This window comes from Salarias fasciatus, chromosome 11 (assembly GCF_902148845.1).
Source record: "Salarias fasciatus chromosome 11, fSalaFa1.1, whole genome shotgun sequence".
In the NCBI taxonomy this organism is placed as follows: Eukaryota; Metazoa; Chordata; class Actinopteri; order Blenniiformes; family Blenniidae; genus Salarias; species Salarias fasciatus.
In genome coordinates this window covers 22,651,753-22,670,978 of record NC_043755.1, presented here as the reverse complement: position 1 = coordinate 22,670,978, position 19,226 = coordinate 22,651,753, and the positions used below count along the sequence as shown (strand labels likewise).

The following is a 19,226-nucleotide window of genomic DNA, read 5'->3' as shown; positions in this document are numbered from 1 at the left end:
TTGCACACACCTGAATCGAATCAAGATTCATGGCGAAGTCCAGCAGAAAGCCAGATAACGAGCCTCATTGCAATCAGCTGTGTTGAAGCAGGGAGACATTGGAAAACATGCAGGTCTGCGGCCCTCCAGGACCAGGATTCCCCACCCCTGCTCTAGGTAGACGACCTCTTCCATCAGATCCAACATTTAAGCCAATTGGAGTGAAGCGGATCCACTCAGGTGTTGATATGACACATTTACAATCAGCTTCACTTTACATTCCGATTACACGGAGGATTTTTGGACGCAGCCAGTGAAACATCAGAGTATGGAGGTTGAGAAAATGAAGAAGTTCAGTACATTAAAGGTCTCTAAGGTCTCTCAGCAGTCTAAACCTGTAGCAGCTTCACTACAGAATGATCCAGAGTGTCCTGAACCAGCTCTAACTGGGATCTTTGTTGGAGAGACTAACCTTAAAGACTGTCGACCTCCCTCCCTGAAACTGAAACTGTTTTTTTTTTTTTTAACATCATAGTAATAGAGAATAACAGTAGTCCAGTCTGATAGTATTTAATTTATGTATTGATATTTGATATCAGTGCCGTGGACATGATTTTGTTTGCCAAAAAAAGCAGACCTTAATGTGAGAATCAAGAGACAAGCTAAACAGGAAAAGACTAAAGATTAAAATAACTCCAGGGCCGTACTTGTATTAATGTATTGATCATTTTATTCATCACATCTGGCTCTTAGTTTTAAAAAATATATAAATACAATCAAAACCAGAGTTGCCTTTCCCCCACTTCCCTAAAGTCCTGAAAGTTGTTCTTATAGCTTATTTTAGCTGTCTGTTTTGCAGATCTGCACAGTTCTTCTATTAGTCATGAGTTGAGTTAATCACTGGAGTCGTTTTGGGAAGTCCACTGCTGATGACGGAAACCAGCTGTCAAATCCACCGCAGGAGCGTGAACCTTCATGGATCTGATAGAAAAGTCTACACTAGAGACTAACGCCGTTACCTTAAAGCAGTGATTCAGACGTGCAGATTAATGCACACTCCGGTTTTTGCTTCTGATTTTTCATTTATTTGCTTTTATTGATTTTTCGGCGACTTTCTGATTCCACTTCTCTTTCTTTTTGATTTTCTGACTCCATCCTTGAACAATTTCTCCGCATTCAAGAATGTGTGTGTCTGTCTGTGTGTGTGTGTTTGTGTCAGATGACCTATTGAAATCATTGTGGTGCAGTGTGCCTGTTACCACGGCAACACAGGCTTCTCTGTCTCTGTCTCTCTCTCTCTCTCTCCCTCTCTGTGCTTCCCCCCTCCCTCGCTCTGGTCTCCCCTCCCCTTCTCATTTCCCCTCCACACCACAGCGGGGTCATGTGACCGTGCTGACGTCAGGCCGGGGCGGCAGGCAGCCGAGGAGCCAGTTAGTTTGCAGGCTTTGAATAAACCTCCAGCTCAGACGAGGAGACTCTGGGAGTCTGACAGTCCCCGTTAGCTCTGCTTCAGTCCATCTCCCCCTCCTCTCTCGCTCTCTCTTCGTCGTCTCCTCTCTCGGCTCTTCTGCCCCCCCTCATCTTCAGTTATTTGTGCTGCTATTCTTTTCTTCTCGCCTGTTGCTTCTTCTCTTCCTCCTCCTGCTGCTGCTGCCGCTGCCTCAAACTTAGCCTAGAGAGAAAGTGCTGGGTGATGGACTGCTGAACAGCTTGTACAAAGTGAGGTAAGCCTCCTGTTGTTTTCTCTTTTGTGTGTGTGTGTGTGTGTGTATTGTGTGCTTTAGCGGCCGGTGGTTGCTTCCAGAAGGGTTGTGCAGCAAGTTGAAGCTGGATGAAGAAGCGTTTTAATGATTATTAGTGTTTCAGGCGTGAGTGGCATACTTGTGCAAAGGGGGAAGTTTGTGCGTGGGAACTTTGTTAGCCGGAGCAGAAACCGTGATGTGTGCAGGGGTTTTTTTTTTTCAAGGAGACCACTGGTCTGAAAGAGCGGACCTCTTCCTCCCCTCAGCCCGCCCGATAACAAGCCAGAGCACAAGCACTGGGAGGCGCGGTGCGATGTGCAGCCCCACATGGCTTCTCCTCGCCAAGCGGCGGTGGTGTGGGCTGGAGAGGAGGAGGATGAAGGGGGGGCAGGTGGCAGCTGCTTCCGAGGGGATGGGAAAACCTCAGAGCTATGCAGAGCAGAAATGTGACGGTTGCAACCTGGAGGAATGCTGAAAGCCAATCAATAACCTGATGATGGAAGTGCATTTTTTTCCCCCGCCAAGTGGAATTTTCATGATAGCCGCCTGGCGTGAGGACAGCCTCCCTTCTCCCCCGACTGCCCCCCCACACACACCCCCACCTCCCGGCATGCCTCTAACAAAAGCATGCCAGCTTGCATTTAGCCCAAATAGGGTGGAAAAGGGAGGGAAATGTGGATCCTGCGGCTCTCCTGCAAGCCATCTCCCCTCTCTTGAACTCATCGGCTGTGAGACTTTCCTCTCATTGGGTCGTCCTCTCCTCGCCAGCGCCCCCCTCCTGCGGCTTAATGAAGTGGACGCCGGCCAGCAACACATAACAGGTCGCTGTCATTATGTCCTCATGAGCCCATCTGATTACATTCAACACAGCTGTGCAAAAGTTCAGGCTGGAAATTAGCATCTGCTGAGCCGATCCGAGCCGATTAATGACAGTGCTGCTGTCATGAGCTGTTCGAGTTCACAAAGATGTGAAACAGTTCTTTTTTTAATTCCTGCCTCACTGCATGAACAGTAAGACCTGCTTACACTGGCACAGGCTGCAGCCACACACACACACACACACACACACTCGGCTTAAGTAAATGTGCACAGCCATTTGTTGTGGGAACCATTTTCCTCCTGATGCACACGTTTCCGTCCTCATATCTCTAGAAAAGCTGTGATCACCCACCCAGCTTCTTCGTTTTCAAGTGAAAGCTGATATTTTTCTCAGCATTTTGCGGTGTGTTTATACCACAACGCTGCTCGTAACCATTGAAAGCAGCTTCTTAAAAACGCTCAATCTCCATGGAAACCGGGGAAAAAGCAACTTTTTGAAATGCTGCTGCTGCGCGTGCACACCACAGTTCCTCTAGATGGACAATAGCAACTCCAAGTTTATATTCTCCTCAACCTGGTAGTTTTAGAGTTTAAAGTCAACTAACAATCCAACATGGTCGTCTGCCTATTCGAATCACTGTGTTCTCTCATTGTTAATGTTCTCTGTGTGTATGTGTGTGCTTTCATTACAAAAAAAACCAACAGCACGAGCCAGGCATGCTCACTGCGTTGTTTTCAATGCTTCTACCTTTCTACCTTACCCGTGGTAAAGAACATCATTTTCAGAACGATTTTCCTGAAATGCAAATATAACAACTAAAAAAAGTTGTCTTATTTGCATTTGAAACATGGTCCTGTCAGCAGGTCCTTGAGCCGTAGGCTTCAGCTGCATATCAGTCCTTTGTTTTAGTCGTTTCACATGGGAAGTTTCCAGGAGAATTTGTGTTTTATTGCTTGTTTCTCACATTATTTCAAGGAGCAGTGGAGCAGTGGCTCTCCTCTTATGCGGATACAAACTATGCCATTTTCACGACGAGCCATACTGTACATAAAGTTTGCTGTGTGATATATAATATTGTACTAATTCCCTGATTACACGAGAAAGTTTCAAGTGAAAATGCATCATTATCACAACCAGTCTTTACAGTGGGTTTTTAAACCCAGAGTGACACTTTCCTCTAGATTTAGTTTTGTATCGAACAATTTTATTCCATTATTCTCAATTTATTATCGTATTAGTACATTAGATATTTGCTAAAATTAATAAGTTATTAGACTCCATTGCTGGTTGCTACACACACGAATGCTAAAATGATTGATGAGTCCAGGTGTGTGTGTATGTTTACCTAATGCATGTGGCTGTGGAGCATTTCAGGCAGCTGTGTGTTGGTAGAAGTGCGTTCAACCTCTTTTCGGCGTCCTGAAAAGCGCTGAGACACCTGCACGGGGTGTTTATGCCCACATTTGTTTAAAGCGGCGGTAAAGCAGCGTTTAATTGCGGCTCGGGCGGGCTTGGCTGCTCCGCTTCTATCACTTCCTGTGCTGTGCTTCGGGGAGGCTCATGTAACTCTGGTGGAAACTCACTTGAAGGCAGTTTATGTAACTTTTGATTTATGAGCAGAGGCTGAGAGAGCAGACTGAAACAGAGGGAATGAGAAGCAGTCTTAGTGAGAAATACACTTCCAGATACGAGCCAGACACTCGGGGAGGCAGTGAGATGCTTCCCCTGTCTGGATTCCTCTCACTTCATTATGGAGTGTTAAAAGTAAGTGTTGGAGCGAGCGGCGGAGCAATTTCAGGACACCACCACGAAATCAAAGAGTGTGCGACTCTGTGCTTGATGTCTTTAAACGGTTTAATGAGAGCGCTTGTATCTTATCGCTTAATACATCCAGCAGAGCATTATTTAATCGTGGCTTTAATGCTGATCTCATATCTTAAACGAATAAAAAGAAACGGTTCGTCACAGAAACACTGAGGACACCATTCATCTGGAGATGAGAGGAGAAATGAAAGGTGAAGCCCTGACAAATCTTCAGTCCGTCCTTCAAAAGAAACCATGAAAATCAAATCTGAGCTTCCACATGAGGCCCGGATGATGATTACAGAGTATTTCTGACTCTCGCAGTCCGATTCTGCCAAAATCTGTTGAGCTCTGAAGCCTGATGAAGAAATGCTGTAGAGATCTGTGAGCCTCACAAGATCTCCCAATTAAATCAAGACTGTTGTTTTACAGTGGCTGGAATCTCATTGTTACGCATGTCTTACTCTGGTGATGTCAGTCCAGACCAAAACAAATTACAAACAATTACACACATTTTCCAGGAAATAGCCTCTCCCATCCATTATTGATGGTTTTAAGTGTTAATCTTTTTCATTGTGCACTGCCTGTTTAGGCTCATTAGATCTTAAATCAATTTGTTGAGGATGGAGGTCAAAGGGCAAACCACAAGATGCTCTTTCACTTCTAATCAGTTTTCCATCCGTTCAGATAATGAAGAGCGGAGACAGACTGTAGCGTGACTGCCGAGGATGTGAGCTCAGCTTTAATCACGTGTGTCAGACTGATGTTGGTTATGATGTTATGTTATGGCTAAATGATGCTGAAGTCATGCAAAGTCTGTAAAGCTGGTTTTAAATTATGCTGAAAATGAAAGTACAGAAACACTGTTAGCACGTCACGTCCTTCGGTGTGTGATTCCTCAACGCACTCGCTCGTTTTCACGTATAGTTTCACACGCCCACTTGTGGCCAGCGGCTCGGCGGAGTTTGTCTTAAACGGAACGAAACTGCAGTTTTGGCGGCCTAATTGCCGGCTGCGCGCCGCACGTGGCTTCGATCTGAAGCGGAGGCAGTTTTTAAATGCGGGCCCTCGCTCATAAACAGCCGCTCTGCGAGAGCACCGCTCTGCGAGGAGAGAACGGCCGGCTCGCCGGGTGTGCAGCGATACGTACGCAGCTCACACACTTTCTCACGCTGCTTACACTCAAACTTCACCGACGGAGCAGGTGCTGCGTGGAAACACCAGTCAGTGTGATCGTCGTGACATTTACACCACGCTCTCACCTGAAAGGCCAAAACACACACCGGATCAGGACCGCCACGCTGGCCTGCGTCCCGGAGCGGCGGTCTGAATCAGCGGGTCACTCGGGGTTAACGCCGCTTACTCACTGACTGTCATAGCAACACGGCGCTGGACCGAGGTGTCATGCATTCATTAGCCGGTGTTTTCGGATTGGGATAAGAACAGTATTTTTCAAATGACTTGTTATGGAAGGAAAGACAACACTGACCAACCGTTATTTACCCTGTAATGTCGTCCTGTCGGCAAACACGAGCGGTGAGCGACAGAAAGGGTGTCAAGACAAGCTAGGCAGGAAGTAATGACTGTTTTATTGAGAAAACTTGGAAAACCTTGATTTGGTCCAGTCTCAATAAGTTCGGCTCCAGCGCCCTGAAACCCTGAACTGAACGAAGACGTTTAGTGTGTGACTGCGGCCGAGGAATATTTGAAGAGTGGAAAAAAGGTACATTCAGAAGGATGATATGAAGCAGAGCTGTGGAAATGAAATGATTTTAACAAACTGCAGAGCTGGGAAGATGAGTTTTTAATAGAACTGATGGATAAGGTGGAGGAAGTTAAACAAAAAAGGGAGCAGTGGGTCGGCAGAGTTTCCATCTCTTCCTCCTTCAGACAGATGCACGTCCATGGTTTCCAGAGAGAGACAGCTGGTCAGCCCGGCCCTTTGTCGCTTTCCAAAGGACTCCTTTATGGAGGGGTCAGAGGTCATTCAGCAGGAGCCTCGCCACAGTGGAGGGCAGCTGAAAGGTCCCACATGAGGGGACGGTCTCCGGCTGAAGGAGAGCGGAGTCTATAGGCTCCCGTGCGTCAGGAACTGGGAACTATGGGAAACAGATGTTCTATTTTTATCCTCGGAGAGGAATTCACACACGCTGTCATTTCAGGGTGGGCACGCGAGACAAAGAACGAGCCATTTCTCTTCAGCTCTCTGCACCATCAATGAAATGTTCTGGTTCAGTGTCACTGAAGTGTGTGTTACTGCTCACTGTTCGCTCATCAAGAATGGAAGGGAAATAACCATCAAATGAGCAGGAGACGAACCATCAACGTTGCTGTTTTCCATGGATGCTTTGGTTCGTCCGGCTGTTTGTGGGCTCTGCAGGTCGAACAAATCCACATCTGGTTCTGGCCCGAGTTGATTTTGTGGTGGAAGGATTCACATTCCTGCCAGAGGTGCATCTGGAGATTCATTTCTCACTGAGCATCAGGACATGGAGAAAGCCTCCCGTTGGTTCAGATTCATGGAGATGGGCCGTGACGTGGGGATTCTGACACATGCTCACAAGAGGAAGTCTCCTCATTTTAGAGAAAATATTCCATGTTTGATCCGATTCTATCTAGAGACCTTTCATATGACGCCACTCACACTCTGGCATTTTCACTTCCAGTTTTATATGAGAAGGTTAAAAGCAAACCTTCTTCAGTAAATACATTAACCATGAAAACAGGAACATGAAATAAAAGCTGATTAAACTAACAGTTTCCTCACATGAAATGCAATCATTTTCATAAAGTATCTGTTGATTGATTTACCACTAATACTTTTTGAAGGATGAGTACGAATAGTTTAGCTACCTGCCGACACAAAGTACCGATACAAGTACCTATTAAATGCCATTATAGTTGTTTTCAGAAGGTATTGTTTTCACCTTAATATTCAAATTACACTCATTTGACTCTGCCCTCGTGGTCAGAATGAGTAGTTAGAGTGTGTTGGAGGTGTGTGTAGCATCGACACACCAGCTGTGAGGAGGTGGTTCACAGCAGCATCTGGAGTATGAATTAGGCTTAAGAGCAAGCGGCAGCATGTGCACGGCACACAGCAGATCATTATTGTTATTCAGAATAAAAAACGGTCCCTGGAGGAGCCTCTTGGTGTTGGATGACCACACGGTCATCACAGATTAGAGCTTTAATAATTCATCACTCTGCCTAACTTCATTAAGATTAGTCCTTTTTCAGGGGGTTGGCTACTTGTAAATTCACAGCTGACTGAAAACAGCGTGCGCTGACTTTAAACATCCGAGGAGGAAAACACGCCGGACGAATTCAGATCTCCCGTCGCCGAGCTTCCCTCCTCTCTCGTGTGGGTCCCTGCAGCTAAGGAGTCCCTCATTATATGGCATGTCATGAATTTCCCAAAGGGAGGGCTGCAGACGACAGGCTGGCAGCTCGGACGTGAGCGATTTCAGATGCAGCTACTTATAATTCCTCAGCGCTGTAGAGATCCTTGGCAGGCGGGATACGGCGTTCCTCACCGGGCCGAACGAGGACAGGAGGGAGCCGCGGAGGGCCGTCGGCCACTCGTCACTTAGAGCTCTCCTCAGCCGGATATCTGGGTGGGAATCGCCGTCTGAGGCGGCTGGCTTACTGTGAGCCACTCGAAGTTCCACGCAGATCAGTGCTTCTCCCTCCATTGTCTTGAATATCTCCTCTGTAGATGCCACCGCTTCCATCTCTGTGTTGATATTGGTTTGCCATCGGTTGTCTCCATAGCAACGTCGTTCTCCCGTGACAGATGTCGCAGCTCAATTACATCCTGACTGATGTTGTGTAGTCGAGCTTGACGCAGTAAAACCGAGGCATTTGTGCAGACTGTGACTTCGACTGCAGATTCTGTTTATGTAGCTGTGAGAAATGTCAGTGAACATCAGGCCACATTAACGCGACGCTTCGAGTGAGAACTGGACCCGTTTACATGGCAGCATTTTGGAAACGGTGTCTGTTTACATGGAGAAATGCTGAAAATGGTGTAGCTGGCGTGCCAGGCCTCGAGTTAGCACGTTGACACCGCTCACACACACACACATCCACACAGAGAACAGTGCACTACAGACATGAACAATGGACAGACGACGCAGTTGGATTGTCGTTATTGTGACTCAGCTATTAGTGCTTCTGTCTCGGCCTGTCAGTCAATTTCCATTTCAAGAGTAAATTGAAATTCATCTTTTCCTTTTTTTTTCTTTCAGGTTTATTTTAGGTCTATTTTAACCACTTCGAGGAACTATTTGCAGCGTGTTTTATCATAAAGGTTCCATTTAAATCATCTGAAGAGCAAACAGCAGAAGACAAATGTTCATTTCTATTTGAGAACTAATGTGCAAACATCATCGTCTAAGTCTGTTATCTCTCTCAGTTAATCCACACCACTGTTTGTTGACTGGTCGGCTGAGGTGTGAGGTGATGATCTCAAATAAAATGTGCAGTTTTGGCTCTGAAACGGAGCCGTGCAGCGGCATTTGTCACACATAAAGCCGTCTCATTGAGTCCGATGCCATTAGGACGAGGATGAACGCTCTGACCATCCCACACTGCACCCAGAAGGTTTCTAAACTGCGATCACCTGTGATACCGAAACCATGCAAAGCTTTCAGTGCTTTGGCTGCTTTCACAGCTTTTGCTGCAAATGTGTGAATTATGTTTTCCTGTGAACATCTAGTGCAGTATTGTCCTGAAGAAGTGGAGCGTTTGAAATCTCAGGTCAACTTTAACGCTGTAAATAGTTTCACCTCAGTAGTCACAAATGCTCGGGTCAAACACATCAGCGTCCCTTTACAGCGCTGCAGCCAGCTTTATTAGAGCGATCACAAAATAAACTGTTCCATAAACACATTCTGAACACTGTCGCAGATGTTTTAGAGCCGACAGTCACTGTAATGTCGATCCAACCGGCCGTCGGTCTATATGAATGTCCGCGTTCACATTCAGCTGAATCTGTAGATGTCGTCATCTGTGGTCCACGACTGAGAAGCGCTGACCTCTGTCTGCAGCTTCCAGTGGCGCTCCCTCGCCGTCGCTGCTGAATCGCGTGTCATCGGTTCCTGTTTGATCATCTCAGGCGGCGACCTTGTGCCTTTTGACGCCCGCTCGGCTTTCATCTGACGCCGTGAAGGCCTCTGTGTGAGCGTGCACTCTCGATCAATACATCCACAGATTGAAGCGTCATTATTCCGTTTACTCGCCAGGTGATCCCCACTGTGGAAATCAGCTGAAGGCCGGCGGCGTACCTCTGACTGCCTGCCTCCATCAGCACGTCGGTTGGAAAGAATCATTCACAAAGCAGCACGAAACTGATAGCTCAGAAGAACCGGGCGGCCTTGACGACACCCGGTCTGGTACGGCTCTGGCCGAGCCGCCGATGAGCTCAGGAGGTCCAGGGGAACATTTCCAAAAACGCTGCTCCACTGATCACATTTCTGAAGACTCTTTCATTCCTGAATGGTTTTCATCTTCTGATAGTTTCACTGTAATGCGGGATGCCGGTTGTATCGTGATGCGACTCTGACTCAGGTTGAGGGTCTTCCTTTAAAACAACATGAAAAAGAACCATCTATGAATCAATTGTTGATAAATGGGTTCAGATATCTGATGAGTCACTCTCCACTGGAAGGAGTTTCCTTATTCTGCAGCTGATAGCAGAGTTTGGTTGAATTTCTGCCCCATCATGGTGATTACAGAGTGTCTGCTCCTCTCTCACAGCTCGTGTTGTAGTACTGGAGGCTGCTCTCAAGAACACAATTTCAGGGCTTTTCTTGACTTGATCTTTGCTCCTGAAAGTCTGGGTCTTGTCTTGGCCTTGGGATTCTCTGGTCTTGGTCTTGACCCGGTCTCATGTGTGGTGGTCTTCACTACAACACGACTGATACATGTATAATTATGTTCATTGTCTATCTCAATGCTAACTAAACCATTTGAGTCTTTTCAAAGTGGCTTCATCAGTGTTTTCTCAGTTGATAATAACAGTTATCAATAAAAATCTGTACTAATGTCTAGCTGTGGTGCCTTTGCTGCTGGAAAGGCTAAAATTGCTTTTGTGGAGTTTATTTGTTGTTGTGCTCCTATTTCTGCTCATAGCTGCTGGTTCAAAGCCGGATTGGGCTTGAGCGTCTTCCTGTGGAGTTTGCATGTTCTCTACTTCCTCCTAAAACATGTATTTTAGGTTAATTTGTGACTCTAAATTGGCTGCAGGTCTGGGGTATGAGTGTCTGTGTTGACTTAAATAATGCAGACATTTGAATATGTGTTTAAATTCAAGTCAACCATTGAACATTTTGTTTTTGTTGAAGCTTAATTTCTTATAAACAAGCAAAAACCACTTCAGATTCGGAGCAGCTGATATGGTGCATTCCCAAAAAACACAGTTTTTTTACGGATTTATTTTAAGATATGCCAACTGCTTGTGTTCAGTTGGCTGATGTCACTTTTGTCCACACACACACACTTAAAACTGTGCATACATGTTTGAGTTCTGTTGAATAATATGTGCCAGAAAACTCTCAGCACACTTTGAAAAACAGGTCCAGAGTGAAACTGATGTGAACATATCAGTTGGTTGATGGGCTCAGCCTCCGCTCACTCAGCGTCTCCAGCGTGGAGCACATGGCCGTTCCCTGGGTTAATCCTGACCTCCGACCTCCGCTGTGATGTAACTTCCCTTCTGTTTGTTACTTTCCGTGATGTTATATCCTGTTTCTATATTTTCCTTTGACCACAGGAAGCGCGGCCAGCCTTGTAGCGTCCCCAGAGGCCTTCTTCAGTCAGAGCCATCTCCAGGCTCAGTCTGCGCTCCAGTCACAGTTTCTCTCTTCCTCTTTCCTCACACACACCGTTTCTCTCTTTCTCTAAATATTATATTGCTTATTTTTTGCTTTTCAATACAGCAGGCTTCAGCTTTGACAGTTTTTTAACAAACATCCCACTTGATTTCTTTGATTACTGAAGTACTAGTAGCTCCTGGGTCCGAGGCTATTCTTACATCTGACGCTCCACAGAAAAAACGCCATGGCTAAGTAGTCCTGATAGTTGTTTAATACCTTGGCCACGGCAGCAGAGCTGCGCTGCGCCGCTGCAGAGATTCGATTACACCGGCGTTTAAGTTGATTATGAAACTGGCTGGAGGAAGTGTGTCGTCTTCTGCCCCTTCTCTGCTGCTGGATCAATAGACGCTATGTGTGGTTGCCGCCGCCTCCTCCTCCTCCTCATCACCCTCCTCTTCCTCCCCCTATCAGGTCTGTTGCCATAGCAACCTAATGAAGGCTAAGGAGGCCATTTAAAAGTATAAGGGCTGGAAATAACGACCGTGGGCTGCACCAAGCTAATCAGCTAGCAGCGCTAATCAGTGTGACAGGACTTCATAATGATGTGTGTGTGCGTGTGTGTGTGTGTGTCTGTGTGCGTGTGTGTGGTTCAGTAATCATTTTGAAGGGAGCAGCTCCCGTGCATGTGGCCTCAGCTTCATTCCTAGAAGAACAGCGGAAGAAACACGGAGGCAGACCCCGCAAACGCTGGCTTCGGTCCAAGTAGTACAAACTCATCCAGCCCCTCTTTTTTCAGGTCAGCTACTGCCTGGCGCTCCGCCAGTGCCAGTCTGTGTTTCCCACCTCGCCTCGCAGGGCCAGAGCACTGTCGGGACGCTTCCAGGGGAGAGCGTTCGTCTTTGACGATCCCCAAGATTTCAAGGTGTGACGCTTTGCTGTGAATGCCTTCAGATATTTCCGTGGTATGATCCACATATCCACAAATGATTAGGTTTAGTTATTATCACAAAAACAAACAAAATTTTCTGCATTTCAGATGATATCCATGGAAATGGACATCGTTTCCGAAACTTTTCCAGGCAGACGTGAAACTTCTCTGAAAAGAAAGCGTTGTTGTGTAAAGCAGGCCTCAGTCTTTCAGCCTCTGCTTGTCTGGCTGACGCAGAGGTGTGTCTGCTCTGGCCCCGCAGCACGTAGGAAGCTGCAGCCGTCATCCATTCATCAGCACTTTCTTTCTCATTTTAATGGCTATTTCTGTGTCGGCCTCTGCCTCACCTCCCCTCTCGTTCCATGGGTCCATTGTTGTGGGGTCTTGAGCTGCTGGCAGCTTCACACAAATATATGGAAAAAAAAAAAAACAGAAAAAACAAGTGTACAGATGTTTCTGCAGAAAAAGAACTCCCCCGTCTCTCTCTCTGGGAAACTTTCTCCCTCTTTGAGTTTCCTCCTTTGAGTTTTTCTCGCCTGCCTTTTCCTTTCACTGGGATTTCTTTGTGCAGCACATCGCAGCCTCTTTCTGCGGTCAGCACTCACACAGCATTAATATTCAAGGGTTTTATCCAGAAGCTCTTAGTTTTTGTTTGCAAATTTAGCTAATTCTCCTCCTTTTAGCCGTATGCTACGTTGGCTTTTAGCATCATTGTGCTGTGGAGACGCAGGTGAAGTAAATGAAAGCGGGACAGATTATTTGGTAAAACATTAAGTGAAGTGCAGCGTGTGTGTGTGTGTTGTGTGTGTGTGTAATTTGTGGTGTGGGTGCAGGTCATCACGAATCAGAGCACAGCTGGGCTGAAATGAAAAGAAACCTGCTCTTAAAGTGTGTTTCAGACAAGCAGCAGTCAGAGTTCAGTTGAGCATCACGTCAGTGCTCGTGTTCATGCTCGTGCTCGTGCTCGTGCACGTAGGGGCCTCTTCTTCAGTGCAGCCACCACAGACCCTGCTGCTGGAAACCTGCAGCTCGCCTCTGCTCACGTTGCTCCAGGAGGAGCAAAGAATGGTCGTACGGTCTTATATCGCACGGTGCAGCGGGCAGAGATTCACTTCTTCATAATGTTCAGTCGACGGATTCAGACTGATTGTTGCTATTTAAAAAAGAGAACATCGTAATGCTATTACCTGCTGATGCATCAGAAAAAGAGCAGAGGAGGTTGTGTTTGCTCCAGTCTCCCTGCAGATGCTGTTTGTTTGAGTTGTGGCACAATGTAATTTGGGGTTTAAAGATGATGAGGGACAGAGGGTTGGAAAAAAATGACGTTTTTTGTTGTAAATCTCAGGATAAACATAGTTTTAAATACTATATTAGTTCATTTCTACTGGGAGTTAGAATTTAGTGGCATTTAATCCTGCTCTTTGTCATTTTGTGTTTAACATTAACGACAGTCTGATGGATTAAAGCCTGTCTGATCCGCCCATCTGCCCCGACCTCCTCCAGACTGACATGCTCTGTCCTTTCTCCCAGCATGCTCCTTTTCTCCACCTTTGTTTCTGCAGCTTGCTTGCATTGTTGTTCTTATTGTGGATTTATCTCAATTTAAAGTCTTTTTATCTCGATTAACAGCCGACTTGTGATGGGAGCTGCTGAAAAGTCACATCTGAGGTTCTCATTTGCATCTTAACAAAACCTCTCTGCACACATTTGGTTTAGAACCTTTGTTCTGCAAAAGATTGAGCCTCTCCACAAATAGACACGGCTGAAGTTTGTCCATCGGTTCATTTTCTCAGCAGTTCACTGGGGTGTTTACTCTTCAACCCCCACATTGTAAATTCTACACGTATCCTTTTACCAGGCTTTTCCACCCTGAGATTCCTTCTCCGCAGGAATCTGGTGCAGCTGGACTTTAAGCCCCCTTCGCCCTCCGAGCAGCTGCTGCCGCCGTGGCTTTAGTGAAGGGGAGCGGAGCGCAATCTGAATGGATGCTCTGGATGAGCTGTGGTTTAATGACTTTAATCTATAATCCTCAGATTTCTGGATGGTCTGGCCTGCATGCATGAAGCCGCAGACGTCATATGTATGTATGCATGCATGCAAACAGCTGCTGGGACTGTTTAACCCCTTTATGAACAGAATGCTTGATTTATAGCTATGAAATGGCAGAAAATGTGCCATTTTTTTTCCAAAATAACTTGGACGGGACTGAGGGGCTCGTGTTGCACATGTGGTGCAGAGATTCTGGTGAATCTCGGCTGTGATTGGTCGGTCGTGCTGTGGAGCTGTTCGATTTTTTTTTTGGGCACAATCCTCTCCTCATCTGCTTTCTTGCTTTTTCTACATCTCATAAATGGTGTGTGAGTTACGCTTGTGAGACGTTTGCATGCCAAACACAGATCACGTATTAGAAAGCAGCATACCTGGCCGTGTGTGTAACAGATTCTGGATACATGCGTCCATGAATTATGAGAATAAAAACACAGTGTCAGGTTTTCCAAAGCTCGTCTGTGAAAGATGAGACGTTCTTATTGCTATAAAAGCAGAAAATGCTGCTTTGAATGAACAATAAATCCATGATCTCACCTGTTGGTTATCTGCTACTCGCCTCGTATTCCTGCACCCACACCACCACCCGTACACCTACACACACACACACACACACACACACACACACACACCCCCACCGACACACATGCTCAGTCACTGATTTGGATTCAGAGCTGTGTGTGTGTGTGTGTGTGTGTGTGTGTGTGTGTGTGTGTGTGTGTGTGTGTGTGTGTGTGTGTGTGTGTGTGTGTGTGTGTGTGTGTGTGTGTGTGTGTGTGTGTGTGTGTGTGTGTGTGTGTGTGTGTGTGTGTCTGCAGCTCACTCAGCCATAAAGCTCATCAATGGGTTTTGAGAATCTTTTTTTTTTTTTTAAAAAAAACCTCGACGTTGCCATGGTAACTGCAGTGAAATTGCTTCATAAGAGAGAGCCGGGCGTGTGTAGGTTGAAATTGAAGCGAGCGCTGGAGAGTGTATGGAAATACGGTGTGTGAAAAGTGCAGGAACAGAATGAATGATGAGGAGGAAAATGGACGTGTTGAGAGGAGAAAGCGACTCTGAAGAGGTCAGGTGTGGGGAAATCAAGGTGTGTGTGTGTGAAATGTTGACACACAGATGATGAAGCCCCTCGCAGCATGAGACGTGCGTGGCGTCTTTGTGCTCTCCCCCCGGCCCTCGGCCGCCGCCATCGGCGAGCGGCAGCCGCCTCGTGAATGTATTCATGCAGCCTTTCATCCTGGAGAGGTCTCGTGTTCAACACGCACACACACACTGGAAGTGACTGGAAGGTGTCTGCTCGATAACCAGTCAGCGTGGCTTTGTGTGTGAAGTGGTGCGATTGTGAGAAAATGAAGCTGGGGCCAGTTTGAACGTGGATCGCAGTCGGCTGGATTTGAGTGGCGATCCGCTCAATAGGCGCGAGAACGGAGGGAGGCGAGGCGCATCTTTGTTGAGCTGGTGATTATGAGGGAGGGAATGTGCTGCGATGAGGCTCAGGATCTTCTGTAGAGTTTTAAGAACCTTTTCCGTTCCTAAAACTCAGCTTGATCTGAAGTTACTTTCCAGTTTTGATTCACTGTGTGTGAGGTAACCTCCCCAACAAGAGGAGGTGAGAATCCTCACACATACAGAGGAGCAGAGGAAGACAAAGAAGAATTCCTGTCATCACACGAGTGAGTTGTCAGCGGCGCCCTGGGTTGGCTGAGCATGTCACCGGGCAGCAGGGCGCCCGGAGCAGCGGAGCGGCTCCGCGGCCGCGGGCGTGCGAGGGCAGGCTGGAAATAGGGTGTCGTGACAGGTGACGGGGCAGCGGGTCGGTGATTACAGCTGTGAGAGGGTTCGGGTCACAGTCTGGACTCCATTAGTCGGCCGGCCGGAGCAGAAGCACCTCGAGGTCCGCTGGAGCCTCAGCTCACAGTGGCGTTCAGGTGCGAGGCTTTTCTGACAGTTTTAACCAAACCCTCAATCATCCGATGCTCCCGCTGCTGTGGAACACAAAGTAAAGCGCCGCACCAGCTTCACTTTCAAGGCTTCTGAGGCGACAGAAGGATTCAGGCTGAATGAGGAGCGAATTAACGGGGAAATGTGGATAAACGCTCCTCAGAGGTCTCCTGGCAGGCCGGATTGGGGCCTCATTTTGGCCCACGGGCCTCAACTTTTACACACCTGGTTTATTCCCAGACCCTCAGGGGTTCAGCATGTTATTGATGTTTTTACCAGCTTTTCTGCAGCGCGCCTCGCTCTGGGAGATAAAGCGTGTGCAGCCTGCTAAATGTTCCCTTTAAGCTCGGCCCTATCTGCTCGTCCCACAGATTCATTATGTCACTGTTTATACGTGACGCTCAGCGAGCATAAGCAAGCGGCATTGTGTAATACAAGCAGAAAACAGAAAATAAGATGTCCTGCCAAAAATGTGAGTCTTATTATTGAAGTCCCAGGAAGACGGCGGCTCCTCTTCTTCTTCTTGGTTTATTCCTGTTCTGGGACTGGAACCAGAACCGGAACCCGGCTCACCTTCATGTTTTTGCTGAGGAGAAGTCAGAACAGTGTCTGAATGTTATCACTCTGTGATTTAGAGCTCCAGTTTTTCCACCGGTGGATAGTTCAGCTCCGGCTCGTCAGATATCCTGGACTGGACCGTGACCCAGACCGGACTGGAGCCGCTGGCGGCGTTCTGTTCCGACCACCCCGTGGATGACCCGCTCACACGGATGTGAAAAAGAAACCCTCTGCGTTTGATTTCGTCTCCGATGGTTGACTGCAGCTCTGTTAAATTCACTCTGACTCATTTCCTGAGACTACTTCTTTTTTTTTTCCTCCTTACGGTGAAGCGAGAGGCAGAGCGCGGATCGTGTCACACAGCTGAATACATACTGTACACAAACACCTAATCCTTTAAACGCATCGCTTCTGACTCCCCTGTTCGGGGAGCCACTGCATGTGCTGCAGCCCTGACTGAGGATCAATGCTGCGTTTTCTCAGTCTCATGCTTTAATGGAAGTTTTAGTGAGAGAAATGAGAACACAATCTCACTAAGACCACGAGCAGGCACTTCCTGTTTATGTCCCCAGAAGCACAGATAAAAAACAGACTCTTCCAGCCTGTCACTTCTCCCTCCTTTACTGCCAGTGAAATGCTACAAAACAATAGGACGACGCCAAAACACAGCATGAAGTGAACACAGGTAATAAGCCATCTCCGGGGTCTCCAGAATAAAAACCTTACATTTTATTTATTCAACATGGAACATTTCAGTTTTGTGATTGTCATTTCAAGCTGTTTGGATAAACAGAGAAATCCAACATTCCAGACAGAAATCCTGCAGGTTTGAGTCCACCGCCGTCAGAAAATACACACAGGCAGGGATCAGAAGTCTCAAGACGTCTTCCTGATATAGATTCTGAAAGGAATATTCACTCTCTTCCTTGAGATATTGTACGACTGTGGCGTCCACCACTCTCTCGGCTCCAGTTTGGCAATCATTCAACGAGACGGTCACTTTTACGAGCTCAAAGTCGGACGATGTTCTTTATTCTCGCCTAAATGCGTGAAGATAATGAGCCATCAGCGCTCCTATTTGGAGTAAATGGTGTAGTTCCCACTTTCCGCAGGCATTTAAATGGACTTCAGACAGGGATTATAAAGCTTTATCCGGTTCATAAAGGTCGGGCCGACAAACACTGATCCGCCTGTTCCAGGAAGAGGCGAGAGAAACTGTTCCTCGAGAGGTTATGAATCTGAATGATGTTTGTGGAGCGGCGGGGCTCAGATATCATTTGACTGCACCGCCTTCCCCTATCAGCGGACCTAATCCTGGTTTAATGTGTGTGGAGAGATTTTACAGTGTAATTAAAGTCAGGTCTGGCATATGGCGCTGTGTGTACTCTGAGCACACAGAGCGCTTTTCCATGGAAAGTTCCATTAGTTTGTAAAAAAAAAAAAAAAGGAGTGATCTTTAGTCCTGATGGATTTAAAGTGGTGCTGCTTACATTTTTGGTTTCATACCTCAGCAAAGCCTCTTAAGGATACGACAGCTGGGTCCTCCGCTCTGCGCTGCTTTTCCTCAGGAGGACTCAGAGTTACCTGCAGTCAAGCTGAAGCGATGCCTCCATCTGCTTTTATTGCATTATTGATCAGTTTTATTCTCCCATATGAGTTTCATGTATGGAGACCATCGATGCTGTAATCATACACCAGACTGACCCGGGAATCCATCTTCAGTACTTCGGTTTCTGATTTTGGGGGATTTTAAACATTTTCATGTTAATGCAAAGCAAATACTTTGTCGAGAAGTCACGTGTTGCGCTCTCTCTCTCCGTTCCTCAGCTGTGAGCAGAGCGATCAACAGGCCCGACAGTCATGGGGAAGCAGAACAGCAAGCTGCGCCCGGAGGTGATGCAGGACCTCCTGGAGAGCACCGACTTCACCGAGCACGAGATCCAGGAGTGGTACAAGGGCTTCCTGAGGGACTGCCCCAGCGGGAACCTCTCCATGGAGGAGTTCAAGAAGATCTACGGCAACTTCTTCCCCTACGGGGACGCGTCCAAGTTCGCCGAGCACGTCTTCCGCACCTTCGACGCCAACGGAGACGGGACGATAGACTTCCGGGAGTTCATCATCGCGCTGAGCGTGACGTCGCGCGGCAAGCTGGAGCAGAAGCTGAAGTGGGCCTTCAGCATGTACGACCTGGACGGCAACGGGTACATCAGCAAGGCCGAGATGCTGGAGATCGTGCAGGTGAGAATATCGCCGTGACGCTGGCATTTCAGGAAGAGCAGAACAAAGAATGGAGTGAGGAGACATTCGGTCTTGATTCCTAATAGATGTCTGCTTTAGAACCTCTTTTCCTGAAGGCAGCGAACTTTTGGCGTGCTAAAAGATAGATTCCGACTGATGAGAAACACTCCCAGTCACGCCACAGTTAGCAGCTTTGGAATGAGTCCAGGATTCATTAAATCAGTTCCTTCCTCAGTGTGGCTTAAAGAGAAAGGAAACGGCTCCGTTAGCTCGTTCCATCTGCGGCGCACCTTCTCCGGGAGCGAGCCGAGCGCCGGCTCAGCCTAATCCGTGTCTGCCTCGGTCGCCCACTGTGT

At 47.2% G+C, this 19,226-nt stretch overlaps 1 protein-coding gene across 2 annotated transcripts in view; it reads left to right on the top strand.

Annotated features, from left to right (window-relative positions):
* Positions 1 to 19,226, top strand: part of LOC115396433 (neurocalcin-delta A) — a 61,062-nt gene that overhangs the window by 31,432 nt on the left and 10,404 nt on the right. The window contains exons 2-3 of one of the 2 annotated variants that reach the window (XM_030102310.1): positions 1,354 to 1,703; positions 18,460 to 18,870. In XM_030102310.1, coding sequence (XP_029958170.1) covers positions 18,493 to 18,870 — 378 coding nt within the window. In that variant the 5' untranslated portion in view covers positions 1,354 to 1,703; positions 18,460 to 18,492. The remainder of the gene's footprint in view (positions 1 to 1,353; positions 1,704 to 18,459; positions 18,871 to 19,226) is intronic. The other variant, XM_030102311.1, reaches the window with a different exon arrangement.